The sequence below is a fragment of the Anabrus simplex genome, chromosome 2 (genome assembly GCF_040414725.1).
Source record: "Anabrus simplex isolate iqAnaSimp1 chromosome 2, ASM4041472v1, whole genome shotgun sequence".
Taxonomy (NCBI): domain Eukaryota; kingdom Metazoa; phylum Arthropoda; class Insecta; order Orthoptera; family Tettigoniidae; genus Anabrus; species Anabrus simplex.
Window position 1 is genome coordinate 1,224,219,763 of NC_090266.1, and position 16,119 is coordinate 1,224,235,881.

General features: G+C 36.1%; 1 protein-coding gene across 1 annotated transcript in view; it reads left to right on the forward strand.

The window, feature by feature from the left end:
• The window catches only part of Ptpmeg (protein tyrosine phosphatase Meg), a 502,744-nt gene that overhangs the window by 217,959 nt on the left and 268,666 nt on the right, over positions 1-16,119 (forward strand). The window contains exon 13 of the mRNA XM_067142262.2: positions 8,614-8,781. Within this exon, the coding sequence (XP_066998363.2) occupies positions 8,614-8,781 (168 nt within the window). The remainder of the gene's footprint in view (positions 1-8,613; positions 8,782-16,119) is intronic.

Genomic DNA, 16,119 nt, shown 5'->3' on the forward strand with positions numbered 1-16,119 from the left:
GGTGATTTAACATAGAGTTTGCTGAAGAAAACCTTTCGTCAACATCACAACTACTGCATGTTTTTCAAAGCTAATTTAAAACACTTAATTTTTACACCCGCCCGGGTAACTGCCACTTCAGCTATTAATTTCCATTGTTCTAAAATGCAAGCGTCCAACATAAATTATGGATTATCAGATCATCATGCTCAATATTTGCACCTAGAAATTGAGAATGCTAACAAGCATTCAACCAAAATGAAGCAAGCACAGTTAACTTGTTTTTTCTTTGCAGCTGTATGTGGCAGTGTCATTGAAAGTCTTAAACTTCCGACCTGGGCTCCAGTAACATTTGGTCATAGCATTGACCAAAAGTATAGAACTGTTTTAAGCATTTTTACAATGCAATTTGAATTATATTTTCCAAAAAAACTTGCAGTAATGAATGAAACTTCAAAAAAGCCATGGATCACGAAGGGTATACGGATTTCAAGTCATAAATGTAAATTACTAAGTAGATTAGCACAGCAGAGTTGTGACTGTTTTTTTTTGTAAGTATGTTAAAAACTACAAATCAGTCTATCGAGGAGTTCTTAGAGCAGCTAAGATAAGACACGATAACAAGAAAGTTAAAGAGTCGTGCAATAAATCACGAACCATGTGGAATGTAATCAAGGGAGAAACCAACAGACACACAGTTGAAAATAAAGTTGCTGCCGTAAAAAGTGATAAGGGAATACAAATGAATGACACTCATCATTTGGCTAATTGTATAAATGATTTCTTTCTATCCCTACCATACAAACTTGAAAATGCAAATGATGGCACGTTGCAAACTTTTCTGAAAATGAAGTGAACATACTTAATAAAGGAGCTAAATTCAATTGGTCCAGTCTGCAAAAAAGGAAGATCTAACAACCACAATAGTGGAATCAGAAGTAAATATAGGGAAATTGCCGGTAGAAATACAAAATGATATTAAATTTGAAGTAAAAAAGAAACTCCCAAGTTTAGTAAACAAAATGAAAACCAACTCCAGCCAGAACCTCCTAAAACAAATAAAGGAATTAAAAACAAAAATAAGGAATAACAACGTTATCGTAACCAAGGCGGATGAAGGCGAAACAATAGTCCTAGTAAATAAAAGCGACTACATTAAAAAAACGAAGAGTTCTTTTCTAATGAATCTTACACTGTAGTAAATAAAGACCCGGTTTCTAGAATTCAACGAAATCTAAAAACAGTCCTTAAAAATTCAACTTGTTTATTTACTGAGCAAGAACAACAAAAAATGGTTAACATGAACCCGACAATACCTAAGGCAAAGCCACTACCCAAGATACACAAAAACAACACACCCATTCGACCAATCATAAACAGCAGGAATAGCCCAACATATAAAATGTCAAAATTTATACATCAGTTTCTTAAAAAACATAAGTTCTATAATACTTCCTCAATTAAAAATTCAATTGAATTTTGCGAAAAACTAAAGAACATCAACTTACAACCCCACCATAGGATGAGCTCATTTGACATTACTAATATGTATTCAAACATCCCTATTAAAGAAACTGTGGAAATTATTAATTCAAACCTCTCCAAACATAGTAACCTAAGTAAGCTCGAAATAGATGAATTTATTAAACTGCTTAAATTCGTATTAAATAATAACTATTTCACTTTTAACAACAAAATTTACCACCAGTCGAGTTTAGCTATGGGTGACCCCAGCTCAGGGATATTAGCAGATATTTATATGGACAACATGGAACATAGAATAATTAAACCGAATATGGAAGGACTCTGCCTTTGGCTAAGATTTGTAGACAACACGTTTGTAATAATAGATAACCGGAAAAATAATAGCGAAAAAATCTTAGATTTCTTAAATAATGTTCACAGTTACATAAAATTTACTAACGAAGACGAAAAAAGACAATTCATTAAATTTTGCTGGACGTTACCGCAACACGCTTAAATTCTAAATTTGATTTTCAAATATTCAGAAAGCCAACACACACTTCAATAACAATAAGAAATGATTCACTCAACCCGAAATCCCACAAACAGGCAACCTTTTTTAGTATAGTTTACAGAGCTCACAAAATACCCGTATCACCCGCGAATTTCACGAAGGAACTAAATTTTATAAAAGAACTAGCACTAGTCAATGGATACAAAATAGAAATGGTAAATCGAATCAACAATAAAGTAAAACTCAAATTAGCCACAAATCTCGCACCGGAAAAGACTAAAAAATCAAAATACGCATCTTTTACTTACACCAGTCCATCGATTCATCAAATAGCAAACCGACTGAAAAGCGGGATATGCAAATAGCCTTCAAAACACACAACACCAATAAAAACTTATTCTTTAATCATAAAATAGTAAACTCCTACAATAACAAATTTCAAGGCTCCGGAATCTACAGACTATCATGCACACAGTGTAAATTTTCATATGTTGGCCAAACTGGCCGCAGCTTCCTTACTAGATACATGGAACACTTTAACGCCTTAAAACATAATAAATATTCCGCAATGAGTAACCACATGAAAGAAACTGGCCTTCAATGTACCTCAATAGACAAAGAACTCACAATAATCAAAAGGATTGAAAAGGGGAAGCTAATGATGGAGTTTGAAAATATATACAGTGAAACTCTCTTAGGAAGTTTTTCAAGGGATTGCAAAAAGAAAACTTATTAAGCAGGAAACTTCTTAAAAGGGGTAATGCCCAAAAATTATTCTGTACTTTGAAATACATGTGAAACACACAGCCAACAGATTTCCTTGTTTGTGAACAATACCGAAATAGGCCGATATATAAGAGCTCCTAACAGAAAGCCACAATATAAAAATTCGATTATCATGACAATATTTTTAGAGATAAAGTAAAATAATTGAACATATCGTATTATAAATATATTTTACTTAATTTTACCCCATGGCAAGATTCTCCCTTCAAAACTAGAGACATATCCGGAATAAGCTGGTAAAAAAGTGCGAATTCATCGAGATTAAGAACGTTGCAAGGTTTGCTAATTTTAGCAGGCAGAACCATTTCCTTCCATGCTTCCCTTTCCTCCGCACACACACTCTCTGCTTCGCCACAAATTGTTTTGTAAACGATGCCGGCTCGATTTTTAAAGCGGTCCAGCCACCCGCTCGACGCTGTAAAAGGTACCCTTAATTTGCATGCATTTTTTTCGGCTTTCTCCTTCACAATAGTCCCACTGAAAGGTATGTTTAAACTTTGCTGCTGTTTAAACCATATTAGTAGAGCTTGTTCTATTTCATCATACTTTTCAGATTTAACTTCCTTGCAATTTGCTAAAGTATTCCCTGCAGAAGCAAAGATCTCTTCTTTCTTCGCTACAATGCTGTTCAAAGTAGACAGCGGCATCCCCATCTCCTTTGCCCAAGCAACAAGGGAAAGTGTAGATGACTCCACTTTCCTTATAATCTCCACTTTGTCTTTTATTGTTAGTGCCTTTCGCTTGATATCTTTCCTCTGAGTTCCGCTCATTTTCACTTAAATTGTTTGCACGTTGATATTACAAGCACAACTAACTTCGCGACTACTATTCATACTAATTACGACGCTGCACTGTGCTTGGCAATCCGTAGCTTAGGTATACAGTACGCAAAGACAAGACGTGTACTACAGTTTGTTAACATGTGCTTTCTATCTTCCTCACACCCCTGACACCTGCTTCAAGGATAACGGCAGCAAATGGGAAATCTGGCAACTTATTCTTAGAGATTCTTAGAACCTAGGCCTAAATCGCCCCTGAATTTCCACTGGTTGTCACGGCAACGGGCGTAGCTTCTGGCTGTTTCGCAAGTACCGCATGGCCAAGCCAGTATTGTGTTTATTTTCCCTGCTTCAGTCCTCTTCATGCTATAGGTAATGAAGAAAAGAAACAGGTTCGAAGTTGCAGAAATGAGTGCATGGAAAAGTATCTGGGGTATTACATGGGAGTGATATAGGCGCAGTAGCAACGCTAGCACACCTAAATGTAAACATTTTCTTTCCCCACGAGAATTTTATTTCATGTCTCTGCATCCTTGTGCTATGTTCTAATAATGCGATGTAATAATTACGAGTGACACGATAATACATTGTTTAGCTCGTATAAAGGTAAAATCAAAAATAACTTTCAATTTTATGCCAACACGTGGTATTGCAATGCCTCCATCACCCAGTTGGCTATTAACAATCGTTCAACTTCGTAGACGATCGGGATCTTTCGGCTGGCTGTTTGGTGGCATGTGTATCGGCTGGCTGCTGGCAAGTCGGCTGTTTCCTGCATAGAGTCGGGATTTTGTTTTTGTTCACCTAACTAATAATGAACACGGAAAATCTTATCAGTTTAGTTCAAAAACTTAAATAATCCGTAAGTATTATTGCAACAACGTAAGAGAGAATGCCTGGAAGGAAATAAGCAAGGAAATGAAAAATCAAACAGGTTAGAATATTCAATTTTGTGGTAGATTAACAGTAATGTTGTGGACAAATACATTTTATGGTTTTTAATTAATGTGTAGGCCACCTCGATTAACGACTTCACCCTGTCGCGGCCCGCAAATTACTGCATTAAAGTTTTATCAAACCATCAATTGCGTGCTTTATGTTTCCCACGTAGAATCCCGTTAGATTCTATTCCGCTAGATGGAACGGTGGAGTGAAAATTTCAACTGATGTGTTCGATTCGATTCCACAAGGTGAGAGTGAGCATCTGGTGTCCGTGTTGTCATAGCATGATGTCGGATGGCCTTGGCAAGCCCGCACAGATTCCTTGTCTCCAGAGACACACCGCGAGCACGCGAACGGTCTAACACAGGTTGCAACTTGCGCGGAGACTGGAGGCTGCTTTGAGCGGACGTTTTCTATCTCAAGGGGCTCTAAAATCTGAACTGTTTAACCGGGAAATATATTTACAACAGAACACTTTAAACGGGAAATATATATATATATCTTAATGCAACTGATCAAGGGACCAAGAATATCACACTACTTAGGCGGGAAAACTTCTTAGGCGGGAACTTCTTGACCGAGTTTCACTGTATATTTATTTGGACCAATATTTTAATAAGGAAAAAAACCTGAATGACGCGGTCGATATAAAAAGTCCGTTAATAGAGCAATTGCCAATATTATTACGAACTTTCAAATCAGATAGTAAATTCTTTAAGATATTTAATCTGAAAACTCCCACCACAGAAACTACTTCGACAACACATAATGATTCCCCTCCATACAACATGCCAAGGCCCAACCCCCAGCCTACAGTCTCCTCCCCTACCCCCACCTCGACAACAGATAAGGACTCCTCACCACATGATACGCCAATGTCTAACGCCCCGCCTAATATTTCTTCCTACCGGGCAAGTTGGCCGTGAGCGTAGAGGCGCGCGGCTGTGAGCTTGCATCCGGGAGATAGTAGGTACGAATCCCACTATCGGCAGCCCTGAAGATGGTTTTCCGTGGTTTCCCATTTTCACACCAGGCAAATGCTGGGGCTGTACCTTAATTAAGGCCACGGCCGCTTCCTTCCAACTCCTAGGCCTTTCCTATCCCATCGTCGCCATAAGACCTATCTGTGTCGGTGCGACGTAAAGCCCCTAGCAAAAAAAAAAAATATTTCTTCCCCTAAATCCCCTACCCGTCCTCCACAACAGCTTTTCCATACGTATAACACAAGGAGTAGAACCACAACAGGTAACAGTCACTGTAATGTAACAAAGTCCACAAGGTTTCGTAGTAGCTGCCAAAGGGGTAAGTGAATACATACCATCAGATCACTGTAAAAGCACAATAAGACACAACATTATTCACGTAAATTTCCTGTGTTACAGACGCACCATCATTCAAATATTATGAAAGAAACAAATCAACACCTCAAGATTTTAGATTGACGTCCCTTTTGACTAAAAACCTCATAAATACAAACTACTACCAACGGAAATACTGATCGTAAAAACAAGACTAGTTCGATGAAACTAACTAATTCAACATTTTACTGTCCAAGACTATTAAATTACAGTAGCAAGCCTCAAAATTAAAACATGAAGCTGAATGCCAAACGGATCCAAGATTTTAATCTTAAGACACCAATAAGTTTTAACTATAATTAAGACTCAAGTTGTAACATAGAAGTCAAATTACAATTGTTTTTAATAAACTAGAACTTTGAGAAAACAATTTTAGCCAAATTTTCAACATTTGAAGACACTGTGTTTTGGATGTCAATATCTTTAGAATTAATGGTTATTCCAATTTTAGTTTAGTCATTCATATTGTTAAACTGTTAATGTGTTCATAAATTCCTATGTTTATATATTTTTTTTTACTTTATTGTTAGAATTATAATTAAGCACAAATTTGTCAAAACTAATCAAATACGACAGGTCTTAATCTTGAGATGATTATATAGGCTGAGGATGCTTGAAATTCAAGCGAAACATGTCCCTATAAAACAGTGTTGTAGCATTATGATCTAACAACATAAAACCAATTGTATTGAAAAGGTGGGGGAAAAAATAAAATTACAATATTGTAAGCATAATATTGTCATTGTAACTGCTATTTTTTTTTTTTTTTTTTTTTTTTTAATATTGAGCCCAAACGGCCTTCGGGTTTCAAACGAGAGAAGTGCCAGCCGGGAAACCGCCTGTGTTGAAACTTGTAATTCACATGGAAGCGTGAGACCTCCTCCCCTTGTCATAGGAAATTTCGATAAGCCATGATGTTTTAAGGGCGTTGGGCATTTTCTGTGCAAGTACAAGGCATCTAAAAAATTCAAACAGTCAAGTAATAAAAAAAAGCATTTGCACAGGGGAGTCAGCAATATTTGTCTTTGTCTAGGAATCTTGTGGATTTTTTTTTCGTTGAGTGAGGTTATGTTTGCCAGTGATTTATCCAAGTGTATAATATTTGAATAGGACTAATGTCAATGCACTTCGTTGGATACTTTTTGGAAACAGTTTTCTCCATGCCACTTGAAAGGTTTAAACTGTGAATCAAAGCAATTGCATGCATTAATGGGTTTTAGAATACTTTGTGACATGGCAAGGTCTGGCATTTCTGAATTTCGAGAGAGGTGCCGTGGTGGGAAATCGAAGAATGTTGTAATGCGGAGAGAAGCGAGAGACTTTCTCCCCTCGTCACAGGAAAGTTCGACAAGCCACTATATTTTAAAGGCATCGGGTACTTTCCGTGCAACTACAGGGCATCTAAAATACATACAGTACAGTAGTCGAATGAATACAGCACATGCACAGGGGAGCCAGCATAGATTTATCCTCATGTTTGAAACATGCTCTTTTATTTCATTCTTTCATTGCGTGAGGTTATGTTTGTCAGTAAGTTATCAAAGTGTGTTATTTGAATACTGTAAATGCACCTTGTTGGATACATTTTGGAAATAGATTTTTGCCATGGCATTTGAAAGGTTTAAACTGTGAATCAAGGTTAATTGCATTCAGTAATGGGTCTTAGAATATTTTGCGATGCGGCAAGGATGGGCATTTCTGATTTAGGAGTTGGCGGTTAATTCGTAATCACGTAATTCGAAGTCCGATTTTTGCATCCCAGCGACTTCGAATTAACGAGGTTTTACTCTATTCCACAGAGGGGTAAAATTTAACTTTGTTGGTTAAGCAGCATAATAAAATCTGCTATATTTATCAAAGTGGCTAAATTTTACTTGTAAGTTCTCACATTACAAACTTGTAATATGTTCCTCAATAAGATTTGGTTGTCTAGAAAGTTTCAAATGTGGCAGATATGTCTGTGATCGATATGCAGTTGTATTGTTTGAAAGCTTGTGTAACCGGTTGGGAAGTGAAATTTGACTGTATATCTCAGTAAAGTTCTCTTGTCACCAGGGAAAACTGTATATTTTTAGAAATTTTGCAGATATGTATGAGCAAAATTTATACATTGGCATGATATTCTGTATCTCTGTGAAGAAGACTAAAATACTTTGGAGGTTTGAAGTGTATGGAGAGAGACAGATGACCCATGAGACTGCTTCTAATGTCAACAATGGAGAGAGTGCTATTTGTGAATAAAAATTTCAGAGGGGCTTTGTGGAAAATCATATAAAGAAGTGTGTGGTTTGTGTCTGATGAGATTTCTTTCTCTATTGAAATTTTCACATTCACTTTAGGTGTTCAGTGCTGCTAGTTTTAGAAATTAACACAAACCATTCAACAGAAGGAACATGAACTAGTGAACGTAAAATCTGTTGTGTTACACCAAGACAGTTCAACTCCTCACATTTCTTTGAACACTAATACCTGTTATTTCGTATCCCATCCATCATATACACAGATGTATAGTCTGACTTCTTGAACAGAACCTAATTTGGCAATTTCATTGCTGTCAAAAAGCAATGGAATGACTTTTTCACATCCAAGCCAACCTTATACTGTGTAGATTGAAAGTTGTGGAAAAGTGTGGAGGATACTTTGGTGAAGAAATTTTTTTTTCCCTAACATACACAAAACAGTTTCATTCCATTGTAACAAAACACTGCAAACTTTCTTGACAACCCACTGCATTCAAAGTCATGTTATAAATTGAAAATTATTTTGATTCCATATACTTATTTTGTTTCAGCAATCAGAAGAAGGCCTAGTGGCAATTAGAATCATGCCAGATGAGCAGGGTCACTTTGGTTTCAACGTGAAAGGCGGTGCAGATTTGAATTTGCCTATTCTGGTATCGAGGGTAGCACCCAACACTCCTGCTGATCACTGTTATCCCAAACTGCATGAAGGAGACCAGGTGAGGAAATTTTATGGAAAGAATCCATCTGTTAAAGAAGAGATTGCTTATGGCCTGGTTTAATTGAAAGTTGTTAGATTAATACTAGCAAGTTGTTTGTTAACACTATCTTAAAAATTAATCAACATTTCTGCATTTCTACATTTCTTCAAACGTTTCCGAAGAAATGTTGGCTTACATGTTAACTCTTTTGGATATTCCAAAAATTGCAAATAAAGAAAGCAGTAGCAGAACCACATTGGTTTTGTGCGTGCTTCGATGCACTTCTGTTTCAGTACAGCTGCAAAACAAAGCACGTGAAGTCAGCTTCAAGAGGTTGTGTGACCTTAGATTCGCTAAAACCCCTATTGTACTTTATATGCAGTTCTATATCCTGATGTGTGCTGTATTATGATGATTTTGAGGTCTTCTATCAGGATGTCACTATGGAGTTAATAGTTTCTCCTTTTAAAGTGTATCCCCTAGTGGCTACAGTCATTCAGGCATCAAGTCTCTATGTGGTCTGATGCTGTGATTAGATGGTTCAAGTCCTGTTGGTAGAAAAAAAAAAAATCACCATTAAAATATTGGCCAGCAGGTCGGAAGAGCAGGGTAGCAGGGCTGAGTGGCTCAGACAATTGAGGCGCTGGCCTTATGACCCCAACTTGGCAGGTTCGATCGTAGCTCAGTTCAGTGGTATCTGAAGGTGCTCAAATATGTCAGCCTCATGTCTGTAGATTTCCTGGCACGTAAACAAACTCCTCCTCTTCAGCATCATCATCATCATCATTCTTTTTATCCAGCTGTAGCCAGGTAGGGGCAAATATGGTTCCTCTCCACTTCCTTTGGTCTTTCCACCACTCCTCCTCCAACACTGTGTCCAGTCCAAGTTTCTTTCTATAATGCTGCAGTGGATTGTGTCCTTCCATCTCAATCTTGGTCGTCCACGGCCTCTCCTTCCTTGAATTTGCATTTCCATCACCTTAACGTCAGGCACTGTGCTTTCAAACTCCGACTGAACTTGATGAATAGCTTAATGATCCAGTATTTGCTTCGGTCGCGAAAATGTACATATATATAATACAGTTCAATATAATTGAAATATGTAACTAGGATCTTGTAGATTTTTTAGAACAGTTGACGCAAAAAACGTAAAAATCGATAATTTTTAGTAAAAATGTTTGGATGAATTTAAAAGTATTATACAAGGGACTGGGTCTGTAATTGATTATTGGGCGGATGGGAATGTTAGTTTTATGAATTTTTGGAAGGGCTTTGGCAGTGGGTAGGCCTGGGTTCATGTTTATTAATTTATTTTTTTCTTGATTTGTGAGGAGAAAGGAAGTGTTTTTTAACGTTCGTTTGAGCAGGCGTTGGATTTTAGTGGTTGCGTCATTTTTAACTATAGAAAAAGAAGTCATTGAAGAAATCTTTAGTTTTAGCTATGTAGTCATTTTTTTCCATTATGAAAGTGGTGTTGCCTTTATCAGATTTGGTGATGATGAGGTTATTGTCATTGATTTTCTTTTTAAGATCTAAAATGAGTTTATTATCATTAATTAAATTATTAATATTATTGTTATTATTAATATGATTTATGGAAGTGTTTTTGTTATTATTAATGAAGATTTTTTCAAGTTTTCTTTTTACTTCATATCTGATTTCATCTTGTTCTTCTGATGGCATTTTGTTAATGGCTATTTCAGATTCAGTTATTAAATTGGTGGCTATATTGAAAGTGTTGAGGTTGGGCTAATTGTGTTTGAGGCCCTTTGAAAGAATTAAGTTTTCATCATCACTCAGAGTTGTTTTAGATAAATTGACAATGGGAGGATGGAATTGTTCAATGGTTTTAGAAGGTGTGTTAATGTTCTTAATATGATATTTATGTGAAGAAGAGTTATTCTTTAGAATGTTGAGTTTTTTCTCAAGGGTTTGTTGCTTAATCGACAATCGACACCACTGTCATAATGGAAAAAGCTGACAACGTAGCTAAAACTAAAGATTTCTTCAATGACTCTTCTTTTTCTATAGTAAAAAAAGACCCAACCACTAAAATCCAACGCCTGCTCAAACAAACCTTAAAAAACGCTTCCTTTCTCCTCACAGATCAAGAAAAAAATAAATTAATAAACATGAACCCAGGCCTACACACTGCGAAAGCCCTTCCAAAAATTCATAAAACTTACATTCCCATCCGCCCATTAATAAATTACACTAGCCTGCAAAAAAAAAACTTTTTTGTGCGGTAAAAACGAAAATAGGTGGGTTTTATGAATTTCTTGATGCAGAATTTGAGAAAAAAATTAGTTTTGGCGTATCACGTCTGGTTTAGTAGCAAGTTTACAAAATGTTATTTTGTTCTTACGTAAAATTGTTGATACTTAGTATTGATTAAATTTGATATATTAATGTAAATTTCAGCTTGCAAAACGTAATCATATTTTGCATTCATTAAATACACATAAATGCTGCTTTGTAAGCAAGTAGATTGTTTGTATTATATTTTTAATGTATATTGAAATTCGTGAAACTGAAGCATAAAGCGCCTATTTAGTTTCGGCTGTACAGTTGCTTTTAAATTAATATAACCGTACCTTGAATAAAAATTACATGGTTAAACATGCATAGTTTTATTACTTACATTATGTGTAGGTTAGATTCACACCTCCATCTTTTCCCGTTTTCCGTGGAATATCCTGGTTTTTGAAGTTCCCGAATGATCTCTAGAAGGGTCGTCTCGTGCAATCGACCAACAATAATCGACCATCATATTCACGTCCTAACGTCCCTGATAGCATCGTTCTGCATCTTTGAGATCCTGGTGAAACTGTTCATCTTGTTCTTCACTGACAGCTCCTAAATTTGGAGGGAAATAATCCAGATGCGAAGCTAAGAAATGAAGCTTAAGGCCCATATTACCGGGCGAGTTGGCCGTGCGCGTAGAGGCGCGCGGCTGTGAGCTTGCATCCGGGGGATAGTAGGTTCGAATCCCACTATCGGCAGCCCTAAAGATGGTTTTACGTGGTTTCCCATTTTCCCACCAGGCAAATGCTGGGGCTGTACCTTAATTAAGGCCACGGCCGCTTCCTTCCAACTCCTAGGCCTTTCCTATCCCATCGTCGCCATAAAACCTATCTGTGTCGGTGCGACGTAAAGCCCCTAGCAAAAAAAAAAAAAAAAAAAAAAAAAAAAAAAAAAGAGGCTCATATTACAACTGAGTTCCTTAAACTTCACCAACATTTTCCTTACAATTACTTTGTACTGAGGGTCCTTAATGTTGCCAAGGAATTTAGTCACTACATCTTTGAATGCGTTCCATGCCTCTTTCTTAATTTTGGTCATCGTGTCCGTGAAATTTTTTTCCTTCATCAGTTTACGGATCTGTGGTCCATCAAATACGCCTTCTTTGATTTTTGCATCTGATAATGAGGGAAATTTAGTGGATAAATATTGGAAGCATAGGCTACTTTTATCTAATGCCTCGACATACAGTTTCATCAATCCTAATTTGATGTGCAAGGGTGGAAGTAGAATTTTTTCACGGTCAATAAGACTTACATTCAAGACATTTTTGGATCGTGGTTGTAGTTGTTTCCTTTCTGGCCAATTCACTGTATCCCAATGTTTATCCCATGCCCTGCTATCCCATTCGCATAGGAAACAGGAAAATTTTGTATATCCTTTTTGTTGTCCCGGCAACAATCCACTGATCTTCAAATCACCGCAAATTTGCCACCCATGCTCGTGATATTTAATTCTTCAAGCACCGACTTTACGGTCTCGTATGTTTCAGACATTTTTGTGGAGTGTGCAAGTAGTACGGATGCCAGAAAATTTTGATTATGAAGCAAAACAGTCTTTAAACTTCTTTTGGAAGTGTCAATAAAAACACTAGGATCATACTCTTTCTCTCCCACTTGACGAAGATTTGAAACATCCGTACGAAATACAAGTTCATCTTCGTGAGTATAATACTTTCGGACTGTTATCTTTGTAAGGAAACTGCTTTATCAGTCCATCATAAACATTGCATAAGGGCTGGGGCTTTTAACACGTCTGTTTATTAAAGTGGTTTAAGATGAAAGACAAACGCTCAACTTCAATACTACATACCTCGCGGTCTATTGCGTATCTGGGGGAGTTTGTTATGAATTTACCAGGAAACCCCCAACTACAAAATGAAAATTTAGACAGCAATAAACCTATAATAAAATGCAAACAATAACAAATCAAATCACATAATTGTATTCTAAAAAAAAGTTGCGCGAGAACATCTCTCAACATTACATCTTACGAATTCATCCAGATACTAAAACACTGAATTGCGTCAAGACTAGACGTGATAGGAAAAAAAATAGCATCATTTTTGGAATCAGGGCAGCGATTTTCATAAGAATTACATATTTTCTATTTTACCGCAAAATCATGTTGGCTAGTGTTAAAGACCCAGTCCCTTATAAAATACTTCTAAATTCATCCAAACATTTTTACTAAAAAATGATCGATTTTTATCCAACAAATCGATCAAAAACACTTCCGAATTAATCGACAAATTAAAGAACTTTGACATCCAACCAAATTTTTCTCTCCATTCTTTTGACATCTTAAACATGTATCCTAGTATTCCAATTTCCAAATTATTCCCCATAATCAACAACAACTTAAACAAATTCAGTAATCTGAGTAAACTAGAAATTCAAGACTTCATGTCTATCTTAAAATTGGTTCTCAACAATAATTATTTCACCTTTGATAACACCGTTTACCAACAAGATGGTTTAGCTATGCGCTCATCAGCTTCAAGCATTCTAGCTGAAATATACCTCGACTTCTTAGAAGATACAAAAATTAATAATAATAATAATAATAATAATAATAATAATAATAATAATAATAATAATAATAATTTCTCTAATATCCTCTTTTGGGCCAGATATGTTGATGACACATTAGTAATCTTAAATGAAGAATCAACCAATGCAGCCTCTACACTTCTTCTTCTCAACAACATTGACTCTAATATTAAGTTCACCCTTGAATCAGAACACAACAAAACTCTTAATTTTCTGGACTTAACTATAACTAGACATCCTTCTTCTTTAACTTACAAAATTTTCAGAAAACCAACCCAAACAGCAACCACAATACGGCAAGATTCTTCACACCCTCAAGCACATAAACGTGCTACTTATAACAGCCTAATTTTTCGTGCCTTCAACACCCCTATGTCTAAAAAAGATTTAAATAACGAATTGAACACCATCCGTAATATCGCTAAATTTAATGGCTGTAACAACTCTTTCATAAACCGTATCATCAACAAATTCAAACACCGTCCTAAAACGACGTTATCAAAAGACAAAACCAAACCCACTGCATTTTCTACTTTCACTTTCACTCAAGATGCTTATAAAATAACTAATATTTTTAAAAAACACAACATGAAAATTTCTTTTAGAACAATAACAGAAATCTTGATATACTACACAACTCTAAATCACTAAATAAATCTAATGCTTTTTCTAAATCTGGAGTATACAGATTCAAATGTAACAACTGCAGCTCCTCGTACATAGGACAAACTGACCGCAACTTCAACATCAGATACTCCGAACATATCAACGCCATTAAATACAACAGATTCTCCGCTATAGGACAACACATACAAGCATAATTTCACTAATATTGAAAAAGATATAAAAATACTTAAAATCATTAACAAAGGCCCCCTCCTAAACACTACTGAAAATTGTGTTATTCACTTTCAACCCTAATTTCAATTTAAACGACATTTCTGCAAAACCCAATATCCTATTTGACTTCCTAATTCTTCTTCTCAAAAATTCTAAATTTCTAAACCCGAATTAAATTTTCCATGCCTTACAAAGTTCCTACCCATATTTTCTACCTCCAATAACCCACCGTCCTAACCCACCCTAAACTACCCCTCCTTTATTTCCCTATCTTATCCTTTCCCATCATCTTTTAACTTCAAATCCTTTTAATCTTCTCTTATCTACTAATCCTCTTCCTTAATTAACTTATCCTATCTTTTCTTTTCACCTCTCCTCTTTAAAAAAAAAAAAAAAAAAAACCCTACTTTACGAATTGTACTGTATACTAATATACTATATTGCCATCTGCATTTTGGGTCTTCAAATTCAAATTTAAACTCGTGCCTTGCGCTGACTTTGACTACTTCAATTAAGACCTGAATTTTTATCTTCAGGAAATAGCGCACTGTGCATATACGTTTTTCATTTGTTTCTGGTATTGCGCTTTTTACAATTTTTCTCTTCACAATTGTTTTTACGTCAACTGTTCAAAAAAATCTATGAGATCCTAGTTACATATTTCAATTATATTGAATTGTATTATATATATATATATATATATATATATATTTATATGTAGATTTTTGTAACCGAAGCAAATACTGGATCATTAAGCTATTCATCAAGTTCAGTCGGCGTTTGAAAGCACAGTGCCTGACGTTAATATGTCGCGCTGATCTTCGGGAGCTGGCAATTTACTTCAATTGAGCTACTCGTCTTTGGCTTCTGCACGATTTTGGTTCTTCAGATTTGTTGGATTGTGTTGTGACTTTGCGCCTGATAGTGTATACAAGCTGGCTCATTTAACTGTTCTCCGCTTCTCGTAAACATCATGAGACAATGCCGTACTTGCGTGTGCTATGCTCCTGTTCAGAAGATTGCGCCTTGCTTCTTTTAAGTGACTTACCTTCTACTTCTTCTGTATTTTACAGTGCCTAGCCCCGTTGTTTTATTTTGCCTCTTCAACTGTTTTTGTGGGGGACTTGATCTTTAATTTCTTTCTTACCTATGCATTGTTTTTTGCGTTTTATTCGGCTGATGATGACCCGGATTGGGGGCGAAACCGGTACCGCTTCTGCTTTTCGTATTTATTTGTATTGAATAGGTTGAACTACCTTATTTATTATTTCAATTTCAAAATGTAATGTATTCAAACATGCTTCATTTGTCAGCTGGGGACTGCCCTGTGTGATTCGCACTACATGTGAAACATGAGCTAGCTATTGACACCTTTAATATCACGATAGGTAACAGGAACTGTAAAGGAAATATAGACATGCGATGGGCTGTATGTGATAACATTTCTATCCTACGTGATATTAAATCACTCAAGACCGAACAAGCTAGTGCAACTGGGCAGTCACTCCTTCTTAACACCAATCGATTCTTCAAAGAATGAATAAAAGAAAGAGAACGGCCGTGAAAATGAAAGACTCATTAGGCTTCTAAAACAAGATACCATCGGGATCAGAGAAAAACAAAGGTTGACTGAGGGAAGTCGGATATCCGTTTTTCCTTCACC